Source organism: Pelophylax lessonae, assembly GCF_965119305.1.
Source record: "Pelophylax lessonae genome assembly, chromosome: 9".
NCBI classification, from domain to species: Eukaryota; Metazoa; Chordata; class Amphibia; order Anura; family Ranidae; genus Pelophylax; species Pelophylax lessonae.
In genome coordinates this window covers 73,264,689-73,286,737 of record NC_138776.1, presented here as the reverse complement: position 1 = coordinate 73,286,737, position 22,049 = coordinate 73,264,689, and the positions used below count along the sequence as shown (strand labels likewise).

The 22,049-nt window shown below is 44.1% G+C and overlaps 1 protein-coding gene across 1 annotated transcript in view; it reads right to left on the bottom strand.

Annotated features, from left to right (window-relative positions):
- Positions 1 to 9,789: 9,789 nt before the first annotated feature.
- Positions 9,790 to 22,049, bottom strand: part of PPP2R2D (protein phosphatase 2 regulatory subunit Bdelta) — a 48,240-nt gene continuing 35,980 nt past the window's right edge. Inside the window, exon 10 of the mRNA XM_082266719.1 lies at positions 9,790 to 10,232. Within this exon, the coding sequence (XP_082122845.1) occupies positions 9,953 to 10,232 (280 nt within the window). The 3' untranslated portion in view covers positions 9,790 to 9,952. The remainder of the gene's footprint in view (positions 10,233 to 22,049) is intronic.

Here is a 22,049-nt window from a genome sequence, read left to right as displayed (position 1 = left end):
CAGAGATCCACAGCTCAGGTGGGAGAATCTGGCTACAGGACAGCTATTAGTAGAGCACTCCACAAATCTAGCCCTTTTGGAAGAGTGGAAAGAAGAAAGCCATAAGTCGTCCCATTTGCAATTTTTGAGCAGCCATGTGGGAGACACATCTGACTAGAACACCACCTTCCACATGTTTTCTGAGACCAGGATTTAACTTTTTGGCCTAAAAGCAAAGCAGATGACGTCATCTGTGACATGAGGGGGCAGGGGCCTCCCAATGATGTCATTGGGGGCCATGCACACAATGGCTATATAACAAGCTGCAGAGACCAGCATAATAACCAGAAACCTCATCGGAGGAGGAACGGAGGAAGAAGAGAAGAGCGGACAGCAAAAGAGCAGAAGAGCGGACAGCAAAAGAGCAGAGAAGAACAGATGAAGATTTTTAATAAACTTTCCAAAACGTCTCCTGTCGTTATTTACATACACTGCCTTTTATGGGGTGAATGGGTAGGGGTACAGTGTACCCCATACCCATAGGGAGGGGGTCCAGGATCTGGGGGGCCACTTTGTTAAAGGGGGCTTCCAGATTCCAATGAGCCCCCTGCCCGCAGACCCCCACAACCACCAGCCAGGGTTGTGGGGATGAGGCCCTTGTCCTCAACATGGGGGCAAGGTGCTTTGGGGTGGGGGGGTGCAGAGCTCCCCCTGCCCCAAAGGACCAACATCCCCCCCCCCCATATTGAGGGCATGTGGCCTGGTATTGTCCAGAGGGGGGTGGGGCCGCTCGCTTGTCCCTGATCCGACTTGCGGTGCGACTTCCATTCGAATCAATAGGCTCCCATAGGGAACCATTGATTATGAATGGAGGCAGAAAAAACGCTACTAAAAGCAACATGGCCAAACGTGAAATAACACAAATGGAAAAAGCTACTGCAAGCACGTTTAACAGCTGCTTTTTCCCGGCGTCAGAACTAGCTTTGCAGCATGTTTTTTTCTAACGTCCCATGTACATGGAGCCTTGATGCTCCTATCAGGAATAGGCACTAGGCAGGAAAAAAGCTTGACCACAAGTATAGGGGCTGTCCCTGCAGGCATAACCCTACACACACTGCTATCAAAGTTTCGTTGCAAGCAGTGTTTAGAATAGAAAAAACCCCATTCACTCAGAAGTAGAGGGGTGGGTGCTGCGTCTGTCAAACTTCAGAGAAAAGGATTTTACGGTAAGTTCTTACAAAAATCCAGTTTGCTCTATTGTTTGACAGACGCAGCTCCATCTAGTCAGACTATTAGGGATGTCCCAAAGTAGTATATTCATGAGCGGTGGGAAGGCAACAAAATGGAAACTTAACTCCCCCAAAGGCTAAACTTAGCCAGCCAACCAACCAACCAACATGGAGCTCAATCAGGAACAACTAGAGCTCACCCTGAAAACACAATATAACCTCAAAGAGAAAAAAAAAAACTGTTCTATAAAAACAGTAGCCTGCAAAACCTTGCGGCCAGGAAGCATCCGAAGATGCCAACATATCTACTTTGTAGAATTTTGTAAACGTATGCACACACAACCAAGCTGCTGACTTGCAGGACCAACGCCTGATGGCCGGAAAAGCCCAAGAGCCACTCAGCGCTCTCGTAGAATGCGCCTTCACTGGGAAAGGAGGAACCTGACCCTTCATTGAATAAGCCTGAACTACCGTGTACCTGATCCATCTGGATCTGGTCGCCACAGCCAATCCCTTGTGAGATCCTTCGGTAAGAATAAAAAGCGTCTAATTTTCTAAAAGACTCAGTGGTCTCCAGGTAGACCATGATCGCCCGAACCACATCCAAAAAGTGCAACGCAAATTCCTTAGAATGTTTGGCCTTAGGGCAGAGTGAAGGCAACACCATGTCTTCATTCAGATGTAAATCAGAAACAACCTTAGGAAGAAATGACCGATTAGGTCGAAGTACCACTATCACCAGATAAGGTGAGCAGCAGGACAACGCCACCAGTTCAGATACTCTGCGAGCAGAAGTGATAGCCACCAAGAAGGCAACCTTATGGGACAATGAAAGCAGAGAAATCTCCAGAATCTTCTCAAAAAGGAGGCTTTTGAAGAACAGATAATACCAGATTGAGGTCCTCAGTGGTGACTTTCTCGGAGGAGCCATATGGCGCACTCCCTGTATAAAAAAAAAAAAAATAAATAAATAATAAAAAAAAAAAGGTAGGAATCAAAGCATGCGTAGCTAACAGGTTTTGGAAATACATAGCCAAAGCCGACACTTGGCCTTTGACAGTGCCCAAAGCCAACCGCTGTTCAACTCCTTTCTGCAGAAAAGGCCAAGACCCTAGCTATCAAAAACAAGCGAGGGTGCACCTTCAGTGACTCTCACCATAAAATATACAATTTCCACGTACGATGATATATCTTCCTAGAAGTCGACTTCCTAGCCTTCAACAGCTTAAGAGTCAGAATGACCTACAGTGGGTACGGAAAGTATTCAGACCCCCTTAAATTTTTCACTCTTTGTTATATTGCAGCCATTTGCTAAAATCATTTAAGTTCATTCTTCTTCCTCATGAATGTACACATAGCACCCCATACTGACAGAAAAACACAGAATTGTTGACATTGTTGCAGATTTATTAAAAAAGAAAAACTGAAATATCACATGGTCCCAAGTATTCAGACCCTTTGCTGTGACACTCATATTTAACTCAGGTGCTTTCCATTTCTTATGATCATCCTTGAGATGGTTCTACATCTTCATTTGAGTCCAGCTGTGTTTGATTATACTGATTGGACTTGATTAGGAAAGCCACACACCTGTCTATATAAGACCTTCCAGATCACAATGCATGTCAGAGCAAATGAGAATCATGAGGTCAAAGGAACTGCCTGAAGAGCTCAGAGACAGAATTGTGGCAAGGCACAGATCTGGCCAAGGTTACAAAAAGATTTCTGCTGCACTTAAGGTTCCTAAGAGCACAGTGGCCTCCATAATGCTCAAATGGAAGACGTTTGGGACGACCAGAACCCTTCCTAGAGCTGGCCGTCCGGCCAAACTGAGCTATCGGGGGAGAAGAGCCTTGGTGAGAGAGTTAAAGAAGAACCCAAAGATCACTGTGGCTGAGCTCCAGAGATGCAGTCAGGAGATGGGAGAAAGTTGTAGAAAGTCAACCATCACTGCAGCCCTCCACCAGTCGGGGCTTTATGGCAGAGTGGCCCGACGGAAGCCTCTCCTCAGTGTAAGACACATGAAAGCCCGCATGGAGTTTGCTAAAAAAACACCTGAAGGACTCCAAGATGGTGAGAAATAAGATTCTCTGGTCTGATGAAACCAAAATAGAACTTTTTGGCCTTAATTCTAAGTGGTATATGTGGAGAAAACCAGGCACTGCTCATCACCTGTCCAATACAGTCCCAACAGTGAAGCATGGTGGTGGCATCATGCTGTGGGGGTGTTTTTCAGCTGCAGGGACAGGACGACTGGTTGCAATCAAGGGAAAGATGAATGCGGCCAAGTACAGGGATATCCTGGACAAAAACCTTCTCCAGAGTGCTCTGGACCTCAGACTGGGCCGAAGGTTTACCTTCCAACAAGACAATGACCCTAAGCACACAGCTAAAATAACGAAGGAGTGGCTTCACAACAACTCCGTGACTGTTCTTGAATGGCCCAGCCAGAGCCCCGACTTAAACCCAATTGAGCATCTCTGGAGAGACCTAAAAATGGCTGTCCACCAACGTTTACCATCCAACCTGACAGAACTGGAGAGGATCTGCAAGGAGGAATGGCAGAGGATCCCCAAATCCAGGTGTGAAAGACTTGTTGCATCTTTCCCAAAAAGACTCCTGGCTGTATTAGATCAAAAGGGGACTTCTACTAAATACTGAGCAAAGGGTCTGAATACTTAGGACCATGTGATATTTCAGTTTTTCTTTTTTAATAAATCTGCAACAATGTCAACAATTCTGTGTTTTTCTGTCAGTATGGGGTGCTATGTGTACATTCATGAGGAAGAAGAATGAACTTAAAATTATTTTAGCAAATGGCTGCAATATAACAAAGAGTGAAAAATTTAAGGGGGTCTGAATACTTTCCGTACCCACTGTATATCTCTCTCTCAACACCTGGCTTTCAACAGCCATGCCGTTAAAGCCAGTGACTGTAAAGCAGGATGGAAGATTGGACCTTGAGACAACAGATCTTCCCTGAGAGGAAGTCTCCAAGGAGCATTGGCGACCAACCTTACTAGGTCTGCATACCAAGACCGGCAAGGCTAGTCCAGAGCCACCAGAAAGAGGCGGAAGGGTTTCCGACCAATCCTGCGCAAAAGCCTCGGCAGAAGTTTCAAGGGAGGAAAGGCATAAATTAGCCGATACTGACCCCAAGGAGCCACCAGAGCGTCTGTGGCGTTGGCCAGAGGAGCTTGAGACCTGGCTACGAATCTCGGAACCTTCTTGAGGCGAGAAGCAAATGGATCTACCTTGTCCCCCTTCGAACACAAAGGCGATGAAACAACTCCGGGTGCAGGGACCATTACCCTTGAGCCAACACCTGATGACGAGGTAATTTGTTAGCAAATTCTCCACACCTGGAATGCGTACAGCAGAAAGGGCTGGAATAAGTTTTTCCGCCCAGGCCAGAATCTCAGGGCAACTCCTTGGCTGCCAAGACACTCTTGGTACGCCCCTGGTGATTGACGTAAGCCACAGCCATGGCATTGTCCGATTGAATCCAAACCGGACAAGCTTGCAGACGAGTCGTCCAATGGCTCAGACAAAGCTTTATTGCTCCGAGCTCCAAAACATTTATCGGTAGTTTTGACTCTTCCATCGTCCAGGTACCCTGGGCACAGAGCTTCCGTGGTCACCACCCTCCAAAAACGGAAGGACTTACCCTGGCATAGTGCTGGAGACTGAATCCACCACAACAGAGCAGACCTTGTGTTGTGGCTTAACCGAATCAAAGAGTCCAAAGACTTTGGATCCTTGTTCCATTTGACAAGAATCTCCCTTTGTAAATGTCTGGTATGGAGCTGAGCAAACGGAACGCCTCGAAGGTAGATAACATTAGACCCAAAGCCCACATGCAAACTCGGAGAGGACAGATTGTTCGCCAACAACCGAATCGCCTCCCGCAACTTTTGCAGCTGGTCCGGGGGAAGAAACACCTTGGCCAAGGCCGAATCCAGAGTCAAGCCCAGATAATCCAGTCTCAAGAGAGGTGTCAGTGCAGATTTCTTGAAATTGATGTTCCAACCTAAAACCTGCAGAGTTCTGACAGTGACCGTCAGATCCCCCAACAAGACTGAAGTAGAGTGCACTCAACAGATAGTCTAGGTACCCCAGGACCGCAATCCCCCGCTGGCGCAGCAATGACAATACCTGTGCTAAGACCTGGAAGCTGAGGGGAGACCAAAGGGCAACTCCACAAATTAATAATGCTCCTCTGCGACCGCAAATCGAAGAAACCGCTGGTGTTCTGCATAAATAGGGATGTGTAGCTATGCATCGTTGATATCTATGGAGGCCAAGAAGTCTCCCTGGTGCAGCAATGCCACCACCGTGCGAATGGATTTCCTCCGAAACTTCTGCATCCCCATGAAGTGGTTCAGGGCCTTGGGATCCAGGATGGGACATACCTTCCTGGGCACGGTGAAGAGGTGTGAATAAAACCCTTGAAAACATTCCTGAAAAGGAACAGGTACAATCACTCCCTGCGACAACAAATCACTATTAACCAGACTGGGGATAGTTGAAGATTGAACGGGAAGAACCTGTCTGACGGGCGAGACCGGAATTCGATCTTGTACCCAGATTGGATCAGTTCGTGAACCCATTTGTCCTGAATCAAGGAGGTCCAGGGTTCCAGAAAGAAAGACATCCCCCTCCCACCCCAGAATCAGACCCCTTGATGCAGACGAGGACTTGTCTGCAGGTCCAGATTGGCCAGTCTTTGCTTTCCCCGACCACAGCCAGCTGTTGCTTGTAGTTTCTCTGGATCTTGGTCCTCAGGAACTAGTGAAAATAAAAAAAATAAAAAAAAAAAAAAAAAAAAATCACAAAAAACAACCTTTCCTATAATAGCCAAGACCGAAGTCCCAGAAGGAAGCTAGGTCCTATTCCTTAAACTAGGCAGAAACAAACTGTTTGATGATAGCAGGGTGTGTGGGGTTATGCCTGCAAAGACAGCCCCCATATGTGTGGTTCAATTTTTTTCCTGCCTAGTGCCTATTCCTGATAGGAAGAGCATAACCCTATAGTCTCTGACTAGATGGAGCTACGTCTGTCGATGAACGATAGAGAAAAGAGAGCAGCACTCACAGATCTTGAAAGTTAAAAGCACAACTGTTTTAATCGTTTTTGTGCCTTGTCGAAACTGTGATTAAAACCGCCATTGTGCGTTTACCTTTCAAGACCAGTGAGTGCCGCTCTCTTTTTCGTATATATACATATACACACACACGCAGAGGGGCCCGTAAGAATGTATACACACTTCCACATGACAAATATATGCATAAAAATGTTATTACTGCATTTATATAATCAAAAGGGTAACTAAATCATGCTTGAATTATACCATAAGATTAAGTGCTCAAAGTGGTCACCATTAGAATCCAGACAGGTGATTTCCAGGAACTACTGTGTGAATATTGACTAAAGTGTCCACAGGAATTGCTATGCATGATTCAATTTCTTCCCGTAGTGCAGTCAGTGTAGGTGGTTTTCTACGGTTCACCCACAGTTTGAAATTGAGGGGTCCGCCGTACAGAGCAAGCACATGTCCAGTTATCCTCTGGGGCAATTGGAAAGAAATGGACTACCCGTCCGTTTCCATCTGATCCAAGAATGGGGAATAGGATCACCATCAGTCTGTTTTTGGCAGACAGGTTTGGATCGGATGGCTGTGGGAAAAACTGACAAGAGGACCTGAATGGACAGCCCGTGTGAAAGGGGCCTAAAGCACTTTATTCAGGGAATAGAGATAGAAGTTTAACAAGTATGCTGGTGGATAGCATTCCAAAAACTTTACATATAGCCAATTAGTAGACTTTTGAGTCACAATTACAAAACATGCTGTGGGATCAGTGAAAGAAAGCGGTGGTTCTTTCACAAGCAGAAGTGGGGCCCATTCATTTGGATGTCACTGGGCCACAGTGCCAACATCCACATCAAACGTGAAAATCATTAAACTGAATATAAAAATGGTTATGTATATAAAAAGAATGCAAAAAAAAAAATAGACCAATGTACACAACTCAAATTCAGGTAAACATTTAAAATTTATTAAACTTTTTGGTCAAAATAATTGAACAAATATATACAATCCTGTTGTATAGGTCTGTTTTCTATTTCATGAACATGGTCAGATTTTATGGCCAAAAAGTTTCACAACTTAGCAATTTGAAATAGTGTCACAACCAATATACAAGAAAGGAAGTTTTTTTTTTTTTTTTTATATTTATTTTAAGCCTTTGTTTATGTAAAAAAAAAAAAAAAAAATTGAATTTTTAAACTGCAACTGCACCTTTCTTAAAAGTCATACTTTAAAGACGGGAAAGTGAAACAATCAGCTCTTTAAACGGCCTTTTACCCACTTTGTTTTGGTTCTGCAGTATTAAAGTGTCATTACCAGGGAGGACTACAATTTTGTACAGCCAATCACACGAACATTTAAAATAGGCATAACATTCTGAATTCCCACGTAGCAACAAACAATTTGAACAATTCCTTTTAGGCAGTGCTTATTCTTTAAGAGTCTATACCATCAGGAAGAAAACAAGATGGGCAACGCCATTTAGAAAGCTGATTTTGCCATCCTGCCTTAAAATATCAAATTTGCCAGAAAGGAAGAGTTGGTCTTTATATTGAGCCAAGTCTAATGTGAAGAGTGGCACTCTATGGACATATATCGGGGATGAGGTACATATTTTGTTCTTGCATATTACTGTCCGAACTGACCAATAATTCTATTAAAAACAGATTGTAGGTTAAAGTGTTTTCTCATCTCCAAAGAGGCACAAGATTCTTGCACTTAGTACCAGTCTCGGCTTCCTATGACTAAATGGATCACCTATTTAGCTATAGGAAACCAACTCCAAGTGTCAAGTAACTGTTTACAGTTAAACCTATTTGTTCATTGCAGCCATTTTGTAAGAAAAAAAAAAAAATATATAAAAATATTGTTTGGCATTCACAAATTAAAAATGTCTCGGGCTGAGGTGCAGTGATGGAGTAGACAAAAAGAAAAAAAATAGAACCGTATAAAAAGAAAAAAAAAAAAAAAATAATGCACATTAGGTACACTATGACAATTGTTAGCGTGTTGCAACCGTCCTATATAATACTTTGCAAACCCCCCCAGCATTTTTTTTTTTTTTTACTTCCACTCATTGGATACCCACAAATATAACCAAGTAGGTTAAAATGAATTCAATGACAGGTCTCGAGAATACACAAATCCCATAGTGGTCCGTACAGGCAGAGCATGCTGGGAAATGCAACTCCTCAGCTAAATGGCTGTCTCATTAGCCAACCCTACTGAAACCTTACCATTTCATTAAAAATAAAAAAACAAGGAATAAAAAGTCGCAATGCATGAATGCTGAACATCAGAATTCAACTGGGTTGTATGAACAGTATACAGGAAAAAAAAAAAAAAAAAGGCGAATAGACAAGTCCAAATCCGAAAAATAGCCTGCTTCTTTTCTCATACTTGTTAATGTCATGTAGGGGTTTCCACAACAAAGTGGTTAGAAACACAGTGAACAGAGGAGGGGAACCGGATTGGTAATGCAAACTGAACCAAAACTAAAATTTAAATAAACGCTCAGCAGCACTTTGCTCAGTAGCACTGGCCAAGCCTACAGAAAGAGCATATCAGGAATGTTACAGACAGTGGGAATTTATGTGTAGTAACGGATAACTAGTCAGATGTCACAGTTTTAATAGTTTAGGGCAATCAAAGCAATGGAAGTGGATTCCCAATTTGCATACTAAGTGATAGTATGTCACCCACCAGTGATTATTCACTGTAAAATAAAGGGACTTTATGGACCAAGTTGCACAATAACGCAAGTAGCTGTGATTAAAGTATTCCAGTCTAATGGAATAACAGATGTGTGAAAACAAGCTGCAGGAAAACGTTCATCTTTCCTTACCATGACAGAGCACCTAATATGAAGTCCAGTGTCCAGCACCCAGGAAAAAAAATAAAATAAAATGTGCCTGCCCCTTCTGATACATTGGGTGCTGCTTATGAAGCTCATACTACATTCCAACACCAGAACTTTTCCTGGTCAACACCTACTAAATTCCAACATGCTGGGGAAAAGGATAGGGGAAATAGGGCAAGTCTGAATTTTTATTTTTTTTTCTACATGTGCCAAACAATGCAACATTATATATCCAGATAATTACTATACTGCTATTAGGCAACTTTCTCTGTAGCATTTCATCATTGGGATTTCATGGTTGGGCTCAGGTAGTACAACAAAAAGGACAAAGAAAAACATTGTAGTCCAGTTCTGAATTAAGGCCAAAGTCCATTAACAATTACAAAACAATGGTCAAACTATTACATTTAAATGCGGTTTCCATTTCATTCCAGCTAATGGTATTGGTCTATGGCAATGAAAGAGGTTCATTTAAGCACATGTAGAGTACTGACCTCCGAGTTTTGCTCCCAGCAGTCTTGCCCTCTGGGTTCCTCCTTAATGAGACAGAGCATTACTATGAAATGAAATCCAGGTCGGCTTTCTGCTAATTTGTTTTTAGTTTATTTTCTACAAAGGGAAGCGCATCCAATTTATTTTATTTTTTTACTGGTAGGACAACATGGTCTGAATCCTTATAGATAAACAACTAGGTTTAACTATGCAAGAACAAGACTTTGTCCTCAAAATTATGGAGGGGGGGGGGGAAAAAAAAGAAAAAAAAAAAAAAAAAAAAAAGGAAAAAAGAAAATACCATCTTTAATTAACTTTGTCCTGAAATATATACAAATTATTGGTGGCAGCAACAGCAATAATATTTTCTTTAGGGTGCCATGCAGTGTGCAGAATCTTTTTGTTGAAGTCTAGGCTGTCGACGTTAATCTCGTCTTTCTTCCTCTTACCACCTGTACAGACTTTCCTTGGCTTTAAAATGGCACGTGGTTTGCTGCTCTCCCTAGAGGCCTCCAAGGTTATATCCCGGCGTGTGTTTCTGTCAAACATTCTGAAGAAGTTGTTGTAAGAGCCCGTCATAATTGCACTAAAAAAAAAAAAAAAAAAAATCTTTAGAATTCATAAATATTTTCAAAACTTAAGCGTAAGGAATTTTAATATACAGGGAGTGCAGAATTATTAGGCAAATGAGTATTTTGACCACATCATCCTCTTTATGCATGTTGTCTTACTCCAAGCTGTATAGGCTCGAAAGCCTACTACCAATTAAGCATATTAGGTGATGTGCATCTCTGTAATGAGAAGGGGTGTGGTCTAATGACATCAACACCCTACCCTATATCAGGTGTGCATAATTATTAGGCAACTTCCTTTCCTTGGGCAAAATGGGTCAAAAAGAAGGACTTGACAGGCTCAGAAAAGTCAAAAATAGTGAGATATCTTGCAGAGGGATGCAGCACTCTTAAAATTGCAAAGATTCTGAAGCGTGATCATCGAACAATCAAGCATTTCATTCAAAATAGTCAACAGGGTCGCAAGAAGCGTGTGGAAAAACCAAGGCGCAAAATAACAGCCCATGAACTGAGAAAAGTCAAGCGTGCAGCTGCCAAGATGCCACTTGCCACCAGTTTGGCCATATTTCAGAGCTGCAACATCACTGGAGTGCCCAAAAGCACAAGGTGTGCAATACTCAGAGACATGGCCAAGGTAAGAAAGGCTGAAAGACGACCACCACTGAACAAGACACACAAGCTGAAACGTCAAGACTGGGCCAAGAAATATCTCAAGACTGATTTTTCAAAGGTTTTATGGACTGATGAAATGAGAGTGAGTCTTGATGGGCCAGATGGATGGGCCCGTGGCTGGATTGGTAAAGGGCAGAGAGCTCCAGTCCGACTCAGACGCCAGCAAGGTGGAGGTGGAGTACTGGTTTGGGCTCATATCAAAGATGAGCTTGTGGGGCCTTTTCCGGTTTGAGGATGGAGTCAAGCTCAACTCCCAGTCCTACTGCCAGTTTCTGGAAGACACCTTCTTCAAGCAGTGGTACAGGAAGAAGTCTGCATCCTTCAAGAAAAACATGATTTTCATGCAGGACAATGCTCCATCACACGCGTCCAAGTACTCCACAGCGTGGCTGGCAGGAAAGGGTATAAAAGAAGAAAAGCTAATGACATGGCCTCCTTGTTCACCTGATCTGAACCCCATTGAGAACCTGTGGTCCATCATCAAATGGGAGATTTACAAGGAGGGAAAACAGTACACCTCTCTGAACAGTGTCTGGGAGGCTGTGGTTGCTGCTGCACGCAATGTTGATGGTGAACAGATCAAAACACTGACAGAATCCATGGGCGGCAGGCTTTTGAGTGTCCTTGCAAAGAAAGGTGGCTATATTGGTCACTGATTTTTGAATGTCAGAGATGTATATTTGTGAATGTTGAGATGTTATATTGGTTTCACTGGTAAAAATAAATAATTGAAATGGATATACTGTATCTTTGATTTTTGTTAAGTTGCCTAATAATTATGCACAGTAATAGTCACCTGCACACACAGATATCCCCCTAAAATAGCTAAAACTAAAAACAAACTAAAAACTACTTCCAAAAATAGTCAGCTTTGATATTAATGAGTTTTTTGGGTTCATTGAGAACATGGTTGTTCAATAATAAAATGAATCCTCAAAAATACTCATTTGCCTAATAATTCTGCACTCCCTGTACAGGGCAGCTGCATTAAAAAAAAAAAAAGTGTAAATTATCCTACAACATGTCACTCACAGGAGTGCCCCTGCTTTCCACAGTTCCTCTATGCTGCTGTGGCTACAGGCACCCAAGAACAAATGAAACATCGCATGACATCTGCAGCAATCCACACCATGCAACCACTGTTTCCTATAATCCCCCCTCATCAATTCTCAAACTTATTCTACTGTAAAATGCTGTCCATCAGACAAGCCTATACATATATATGTTATGCTCTCAATACAAGCGATTTGTCTCAGAGTTCACTACCTTGGACGTGTACACATGCTCAGGAGCAAACTACAGAAACTGGTGGGAAAATACTTTTCTTGGAGTCCATTGAAGGGCACAGCTTGATAATTAACCACTTCTGGACCGGAAGATTTCCCCCCTTAATGACCAGGCCATATTTTGCGATTCGGCACTGCGTTACTTTAATGGACAATTTTGCGGTCGTGGGGCGCTTTTACTGTATAAAATTGATGTCCTTTTGTTCCCCACATATAGAGCTTTCTTTTGGTGGTATTTGATTATTTTTATTATGCGTTATAAAACAAAAAAAAAAAAAAAAAAAAAAGTGACAATTCTGAAAAAAAAATGTATATGTATATGTATATGTATATATATATATATATATATATATATATATATATATATATATATATATATATATATATATATATATATACATACACACACACACACACATATATACATACATACATACATATACAGGTCCCTCTCAAAATATTAGCATATTGTGATAAAGTTCATTATTTTCTGTAATGTATTGATAAACATTAGACTTTCATATATTTTAGATTCATTACACACAACTGAAGTAGTACAAGCCTTTTATTGTTTTAATATTGATGATTTTGGCATACAGCTCATGAAAAAACAAAATTCCTATCTCAAAAAATTAGCATATCATGAAAAGGTTCTCTAAACGAGCTATTAACCTAATCATCTGAATTAACTAATTAACTCTAAACACCTGCAAAAGATTCCTGAGGCTTTTAAAAAGTCCCAGCCGGGTTCATTACTCAAAACCGCAATCATGGGTAAGACTGCCGACCTGACTGCTGTCCAGAAGGCCATCTTTGACACCCTCAAGCAAGAGGGTAAGACACAGAAAGAAATTTCTGAACGAATAGGCTGTTTCCAGAGTGCTGTATCAAGGCACCTCAGTGGGAAGTCTGTGGGAAGGAAAAAGTGTGGCAGAAAACACTGCACGAGAAGAGGTGACCGGACCCTGAGGAAGATTGTGGAGAAGGACCGATTCCAGACCTTGGGGGACCTGCGGAAGCAGTGGACTGAGTCTGGAGTAGAAACATCTAGAGCCACCGTGTACAGGCGTATGCAGGAAATGGGCTACAGGTGTCGCATTCCCCAGGTCAAGCCACTTTTGAACCAGAAACAGCGTCAGAAGCGCCTGACCTGGGCTACAGAGAAGCAGCACTGGACTGTTGCTCAGTGGTCCAAAGAACTTTTTTCGGACGAAAGCAAATTTTACATGTCATTCGGAAACCAAGGTGCCAGAGTCTGGAGGAAGACTGGGGAGAGGGAAATGCCAAAATGCCTGAAGTCCAGTGTCAAGTAGCCACAGTCAGTGATGGTCTGGGGTGCCATGTCAGCTGCTGGTGTTGGTCCACTGTGTTTTATCAAGGGCAGGGTCAATGTAGCTAGCTATCAGGAGATTTTGGAGCACTTCATGCTTCCATCTGCTGAAAAGCTTTATGGAGATGAAGATTTCATTTTTCAGCACGACCTGGCACCTGCTCACAGTGCCAAAACCACTGGTAAATGGTTTACTGACCATGGTATTACTGTGCTCAATTGGCCTGCCAACTCTCCTGACCTGAACCCCATAGAGAATCTGTGGGATGTTGTGAAGAGAAAGTTGAGAGACGCAAGACCCAACACTCTGGATGAGCTCAAGGCCGCTATCGAAGCATCCTGGGCCTCCATAACACCTCAGCAGTGCCACAGGCTGATTGCCTCCATGCCACGCCGCATTGAAGCAGTCATTTCTGCAAAAGGATTCCCGACCAAGTATTGAGTGCATAACTGAACATAATTATTTGAAGGTTGACTTTTTTTGTATTAAAAACACTTTTTTTTTTATTGGTCGGATGAAATATGCTAATTTTTTGAGATAGGAATTTTGGTTTTTCATGAGCTGTATGCCAAAATCATCAATATTAAAACAATAAAAGGCTTGCACTACTTCAGTTGTGTGTAATGAATCTAAAATATATGAAAGTCTAATGTTTATCAGTACATTACAGAAAATAATGAACTTTATCACAATATAGGGACACACACACACATTATATATTTCACTTTCTGCTATAAAAACATTCCCAAAAAAAAAAAAGAAAAAGATTTAAAAAATTAAAAATTTTAGGCCAATTTTTTTTCAGCTACATATTTTTGGTTAAAAAAAAAAAAATAAAAATGACAAATCTTTCCCGTAGTTAGCAGATGCAATAACTTTTGCGCAAACCAATCAAAATACACTTATTTTTATTTTTTAAACCAAAAAAAAAAAAAAAATCGCAGTAAGTGTATTTTGATTGGTTTGCGCAAAAGTTATTACGTCTACTAACTACAGGAATGATTTATGTAATTTTTTTTTTATTATTTTTAACCAGTAATGGCGGCGATCTGCGATTTTTAGCGGGACTGTGACATTGCGGCAGACAGATCGGACCCCTGACATTTGACACTTTTGGGGGGACCAGTGCGTAATCAGTGCTAAAAATATGCACTGTTACTGTAAAAATGACACTGTCAAGGAATGGGTTAACACTGTGGGTGATCAATGGTTTAAATGTGTACCTAGGGGCGTGTTTCTAACTGTATGGGGGCGTGGCTTGTGAAATGATCACAGAGACCTGTGTTCCTATATAGAAGGATCATAGGTGCTCTGATCATTGCAGAGAAGAACGGTCAGCTGTGTTTTCAAAAGCTGCCCGTCCTCTCTCAGCAGGGTATGATAGCGGGTGTCAGAGGGCCTGCCCCGTGATTCGTAGTCCCCGTTGCCGAGTGAGAGTGTGCCGCCAACGGCGCACTCGCCCCCTAGCTGCAGGTGCGCAACCAACATATACCTACGTCAGTTTGCGCAGGAGTATAACTGCGGCGGGCAGTCCTTAGGTGGTTAAACAATATAGGGTTATACTGCCACCTACAGACAAAATGGACTCTAGGCACATAGACTAAAGGCCAGCCCCCTAGGGGTGCCGTCAGCCAAGGGGAAGCTGTGACTCAGGGCGTTCCAGGTCGTGTGCGTCCTAGCGAGACAGTCCACTCGCAGGCTCGTCCCCATCTGTCAGGGCACTGTCGTGCGAGGCCTAGTTCTGGACTATAACCTGTTCACGCTCGCTGGCCAGGCAGGGAGACCTTAAGGATCTAGATTATCCAGTGCGAAACCTCAGCCGGCTGTTGCTTGTAGTTCCTTTGAATCTTGGTCCTCAGGAAAAATTAAAATAATCAAACTACCAAACTTTCTTATAATAGCTAAGGCTGAAGTCCCAGCAGGAAGCTAGGTCCTATTCCTTAAGCTCCCTAGCGGTCTGATTATGTCCAGATTTCTGTGCTAAAAGCGGTACATTCTTTTGCATGGAAATCTGTGGTTTTACATTTTAAAACTCCTCTTCCCCTGCGATCCCCCACCATCCTCCCGCTGTGTGCTTGGCCAACGCCGGCAACGGTCTTCCAGTTCCCTTCCCTTCGAGCGTTGCGACGTAGGGGGGTGGAACCGGTGGCAATTTAAAAAATCGAAATACACTAAATGACATGATACAAAGTTGTGATCCTAACGGATTACACTGTATCATGCCATTTTACCACAGGATTGCACCTGGTGACTTTTCCAGTGCCCTGCCTGTGCTTTTCCAGTTCTTTGTTCCTGGAAAATTGAGAACGACCATGGCGTCCAAAAAGCGTTTTTTTGCGCAAAAGCGCTTTTAGGCTAACTGGAAAACAGCAATAACGAAACTGAGTTACTTGAAGAACTGAGCGATAGCAATTCATGGGAAAATTCGTTAGGTACGGAAAGTGACGACAGCAACGATTCTGATGTCTTTTTCTGGCCATAGCTCTGTTGAAAATTCTGAAGAATCATTTGATATACTTCCCAAATTCCACAAGCTATATGCCAGAAAGACAGAAGAATCATCGCTGTCGTCACTTTCCGTACCTGATAACGAATATTCCCACGAATCGTTATCGCTCAGTGCTTCAAGTAATTCAGTTCGCTGTCTTCCAGTTCGTCAAAAGTGCTTTTGCGCAAAAAGAACGCTTTTTGGACGCCATGGTCATTGAAAATTTTCCAGGCACAAAGCTCTGAAAAAGCACAGGCAGGGGCACTGGAAAAGTCACAAAGTGCAATCCTGTGCTGAAATGGCATGATACAGTGTAATCCGTTAGGATCACAGCTTTGTATCATGTCATTTGTGTATTTACACTTTTTCGCAACGCTCGCAGGGAAGGGAACCGGAAGGCAAGTGCCAGCAATCAGCTGTGCACAGAGCGGGGAGTGTGTGTGAGGACAGTGGGGGGATCGGAGGGAAGGTGAGTAACATTCTGGGGTAATCCTGAGTGTGGCTTGGGGTTACCGCTTTTGGTACTGAAAGTTAACCCAGAGCCACACTCGGGAATACCGCCAGGGGGGTCAAACTAGGCAGAAACAAAACTTATGATAGCAGGGTGTGTGGGGTTATGCCTACAGGGACAGCCCCCATAGGTGTGGGTAAGCTTTTTTCCTGCCTAGTGCCTATTCCTGATAGGAGGAGCATAACCCTATAGCCTCTGACTAGATGGATCTGCGTCTATCGACAAAGAGAAAAATCCAGTTTTCTCTATCGTTCGTTGACAGACACCACTCCATATACTTCTTGATTATTGGGATGTCCCAAAGCAGTATTTGCATGAGGGGTGGGAAAACAACGCAGAGAAAGAACGTAATTCCCCAAAAACTAAACTTAACCAACCGAGTAACAGAGCTCAAACAAGAACAACTGGAGTTCACCTAGAAACACAAACACCCTCAAAAGAGAATATTTTTGCTTTTAAACAGCAGTCTGCAAAACCTTGCAGCTAAAAGAAGCATCCGAGGAGGCCAACACCTACTTTGTAGAATTTTGTGAACGTGTGCACAGACGACCAAGTTGCCACCTTGCAAACTTGCATTACTGACGCCTGATGGCGAAAAGGCCAAGAAGCACTCAGTGCCCTAGTAGAATACGCCTTCACAGGGAAAGGTGGTACCTGATCCTTCAGAGAATAAGCCTGTACCACCCCGTCTGCCTGATTCATCTGGAAAGGGCTGCAGCAGACGCAGCCAATTCCTTTTGCAGCCCTTCAGTGAGGACAAAGAATCTGATTTCCTAAAAGATTCAGTAGCCGCCAGGTAAACTAAGTGTCCGAACCACATCCAAAGATTGCAATGCAACTTCCTTGGAATGCTTGGGCTTAGGACAGAGTGAAGGCAGCACAAAATCAGAAACCACCTTAGGAAGAAACGAATGACTAGGTTGCAGTACCACTTTATCTCTGTGGACCACCAAATAAGGTGAGCGGCAGGATAGCACCGCCAATTCAGATACTCTGCAGGCAGAAGTAATCGCCACCAAAAAGGCAACCTTCTGAGATAGTGTAAACAGAGGGATCTCCAAAATGTTCTCAAAAGGAAGTCTTAAGAAAAGACAATACCAAATTAAGATCCAACGGAGGTAACTGGGATCGCCTTGGAGGAGCCATATGGCGAACGCCTTATATAAAAGTGTGAATCAAGGTATGCGTAGCTAAAGGAGGTTGGCAAAACACAGCCAAAGCCGACACTTGGCCTTTGATAGTGCCCAAAGCCAACTGCTGTTCAGCCCCTTTTTGAAGAAAGGCCAAAATCCTAACCACCGAAAAGAGGAGAGGATGCACCTTCAGCAATTCGCACCATGAGATGTACGATTACCAAGTACGATGATAGAACTTACTAGTAGTAGACTTTCTGGCCTTCAACAGAGTTGGAATCACTGATTCAGAAAGAACTCTATCCTTCAACACTTGGCTTTCAACTGCCACGTTGTTAAAGCCAGCGACTGTAAAGCAAGATGGAAGATTGGCCCTTGAGACCGCAGATCTTCCCTTAGAGGAAGTCTCCAAGTAACATAGGCGACCCAGCTTACCAGATCTGCGTACCCCAAGAAGACCTGAATGGTTTAGCTCCTTTCTCCTGCCACCCGGAGGTACAAAAGGGACGCCTATGAACAGTAAATGAAGGCCCCTGTCTATTACACAGTGCCTTGCCCTTGATGGATTGGATTGGGGTAGAAGAGTACTCTTCCCACCCGTAAGGCCTTTGATCAGCTCATCCAGGGAGGATACAATCAACCTGTCCCCCATAAAGGGAAGGTCAGAAAGAGCCTTTTTTGGAAGCCTGGTCCGCAGACCAGCTTTTTAGCCTTACAATGCATCTAATAGCAATCCCCACCGCAGCGGATCGGAGTCCAGAGTCAGGCCCAAATAATCCAGTTTTAAGGATGGTACCAGGGCAGATTTTTTGAAACTCTTGCAGAGTCCGTACAGTAATTGTCAAGTCGCCCAACGGCTGAATGTGAGTCTGCTCTTAAGAGGAGATCGTCCAGGTACCCCAGTACCGTAATCCCCTGTTGTCGCAGTAATGCCAACACTTTGGTGAACACCCTGGAGGCGGATTCGAGCCCAAAGAGTAACGCCACAAACTGATAATGCTCTTCTCCTACATTGAAAGCGAAGAAAACGCTGGTGTCCGTGTAAATAGGATGTGTAGATATGCATCCTTGATATCTATGGAGGCCAAAAATTCTCCTTGGTTTAGAGATGCCACTACCGTGCGAAAGGACTCCATTTGGAACTTCTGTACCCGCACAAAGCGGTTCAGAGCCTTGAGGTCCAGGATTGGACGTACTGAATCAAGGAAGTCCATGGTTTTGGAAAGAAGCGAAGAAGTACCCCCAACCCCGGAAACGGGTGAGGTCGTCCCTTCATCCAGATGGGAATTTGTCTGCTCTCGGCTTACCAGACTATGTCTTCTTGGAACCCCCAGAAGACCTAAATGGCTTAGATCCTCTCTCTTGCGAAAGGGCAGCCTGTGGGCTGTAAAAGTAAGGCCCCCGTCTATTACGTGGCGACTTGCCCTTGGGAGGATTGAGGAAGAAGAGTACTCTTCCCACCTGTTAGACCCTTGATCAGTTCATCCAATGAGGATCCATACAAGCGGTACCCCATAAAGGGGAGCTCTAATAGAGCCTTTCTTGAAGCCTAATCTGCAGACCAGCTTTTTAGCCACACCATGCGTCTAATAACTACCCCCGCCGCAGATACTCTGGCTTCAAGAGGGGCCGCATCTAGTGATGCATCACATATAAATAGTAAGGCTTGGATCATTTGGTCCCTTAGCTCTGCCAGGGTCGGAGGGAGCTGTTCTGTTTCCAGGTCACTTTTAAGTAACTTTGCCCATTTTTTTATGGTCTGGGACACCAGAGTGATCACAAAGATCGGTTTAAGTATTGAGCCCGCTATAACATGTAAGTGGCGGGACAGAGACTCCATCCTTCTACCTACAGGGTCTGTAAAGACCGGGGACTCTACCGGGACCACAGTAGATTTGTTCAGTCTGGAGACCAGATGGTCCACCATCGGAATAGCTGGAATAACTGGAATAGCGCAGGGTCACTAAGGAAAAACTGCGAAAAACTGACTCACACCGCTGCACCAGCCGTACTACAAGTTCCAGCCACTAGCACTGCAGACAGCAGGGAGAGAGAGACCTACAAGGACCCCAATAGACATACCAACATTCGATGAGGAGGAGAACAGTATCGATCTGCTGTGCAGAGAAAGCGATCTTCACAGGAAGGAAAAGTACCTGGGTCATCACTAGAGTAAAGGCCTAGCTGCTCCCTGCTGTCTAGCGTTTGCAGAAAATAGCCACCCAATGCATTCCTTTGGGGAAACCACAAAAACATGGCCGCCCACGCATTTCAATGGGAACTTCTGCATAATGAGGCTGAACGATTCTACAGTAAAATGGCGGCCCCCTTAGCGTGCCCTGCGGCCTCCAGGACCCCATAAAAGGTCCAAACGATTATTGGCATTGGGGGGTCCCCGGCAGGGACCCCCACTAGGATTAACCCCCCCCCCAGCGGATCTGCTATTGCGGCATCGGCGCATTCCCCCCCCCCAGGACTCCTGTCGCTGACTGAGGTAGGGACCTCTATGATGGTGAAGAAGGAGGCCTTGGGGGGAGACTGGTACATACCGAGAGGCCAGAGGGAATGAGGGATACCCGAGGGTCCGACATTCCCAGGGAGGGGCCCACGTCCACCCCCAGAGCTATGGGGGGGGGGGGGGGGACATTCCTCACCATATCAACGACATTGGGTGGGTGCCATTCCGGACAGACTACCTCTCCACTCAGGGAGGGGGTTCTGGCGGCCAAGGGGTACGCTGCGACTCAGGCCAAACTAGGTTGTGTGCGACCATGCGAGGTGTTTCACTCGCGGGCCAGCCCCTGTCCATTGGGGCTCTGTCGTGGCGCGGCGAAGCGCAGGGCTATAACCTGCACACACTCGCTGGCGGGCTGGGAGACCTTAAGTATCTAGGATATCCAAACCGAAACCCAGTCCGGCTGTTGATTGCAGATCTCTCAGGAACATAACTGTTAAAAAAAAAAAAAATTTAATTTTTTAGCCAAAGGTTCCCTTTGAAATAAAAAAAAAGACAAGCCAAGACCGAAGTCTCAGTCGGGAACTAGGTCCTTCTCTTAAACTAGGCAGAAACAAACTGAATCCTATAGCAGAGTGAGCGGGTGTATGCCTGCAGGGACTGCCCATAGGTGTGGTAAAGATTTTTCCTGCTTAGTGTCCTACTCCTTTAGGGGGCAGTACAACCCAATCGTCAAGAATATGGAGCTGCGTCTGTCAATGAAAAGGTAGAGGCTTGCCAAGTCCTTGCTCAGGGACCTAGATCAGTCAGCCAAGGTTAGAAATGAAAGCGTAAGTAGACGTGGGATGAATGGCAGATCCCACCAGGAGTAAAACAGACTGAGAAATTGCTTATAAGTAGGGTCATTTCATTTAAAAAGTGGGAGCATCTTCTTAAAGGGATGGTTAAAGCCTAATAGGGAATACTAGTTTTTATAAATAAACAAAAAATTGGGGAAAAGCGCCTTGGAAGAGCGTTTTAAACTATGGAAACCCAGGCCCAGCAAGCCAGAGCCCTCTAAATATAGGGGGAACGTTCTTGCCTCAATTAGGATACAATTTCCCTCTGTTTTGGTGAAACTACTGACATCTGGAAATTAGTTTGATGCTTTGTTGCTCTGGTAAGGGGGGGGGGGGATTAAGTGGCTAACAAATATTTAAAAAAGGGTCCCTTTTTTAAAAGGATCAATAATAGACAACTGCTGGGAAAGGTGTCAGTGTGTATTTAAAGCCCCTATGATTGGCAGAAGCTATATTTAGCACCAACTGAGACATAATAGCAGAAAATACTTCTGCCATTGGACAGGAAGAGAAATGAGTACCTGAAGAAGGAAGAGGGGGTTCTGAGTGGCTAACAATGCAGGCGGTTCTGAATGGTGTTTAGAAAAGGAGTACAATATTTTCACATGCTTAGCAGCTAGATATTTCTTTACGGCTGCTTGACAACCACATTTCCACTTGGTACCAGACATCTTACATAGGCTACTGAAGCACAGAAAAACTTCACTGCCTAAGCAATATTCACAGACCAGCTGAGCAAATATTGTCTGAGTGACATGCAAAGCAACCAAGTCCACTGGAATCAAATCATTCCAGGAAAGCCCAGCAACCAGTGCCGATTGATGCACCATCCAGCCAATCAACCTCTTAAAAGCAAGCCGTGTAAGTGGCTCCTAGGAAAGCCTTAAAGGAGAAGTACAACCAAAGCTGGTTTGGCTGTACTTCTCCTGTGGACTCTTTTGACCCGTTTTCGGGTGACGTCACAGAGCCAGTGTAGGCTCCGGCAAGATTACAACAATGAAGTCAGGATCCATCCACATGACTGGACAGACACCTGGCTAAGGATTGCCACCTCATCCCTTTCATGCAAGACACATTACACAGGTTCTGAGGCTGATATAATGCACATAAGACACT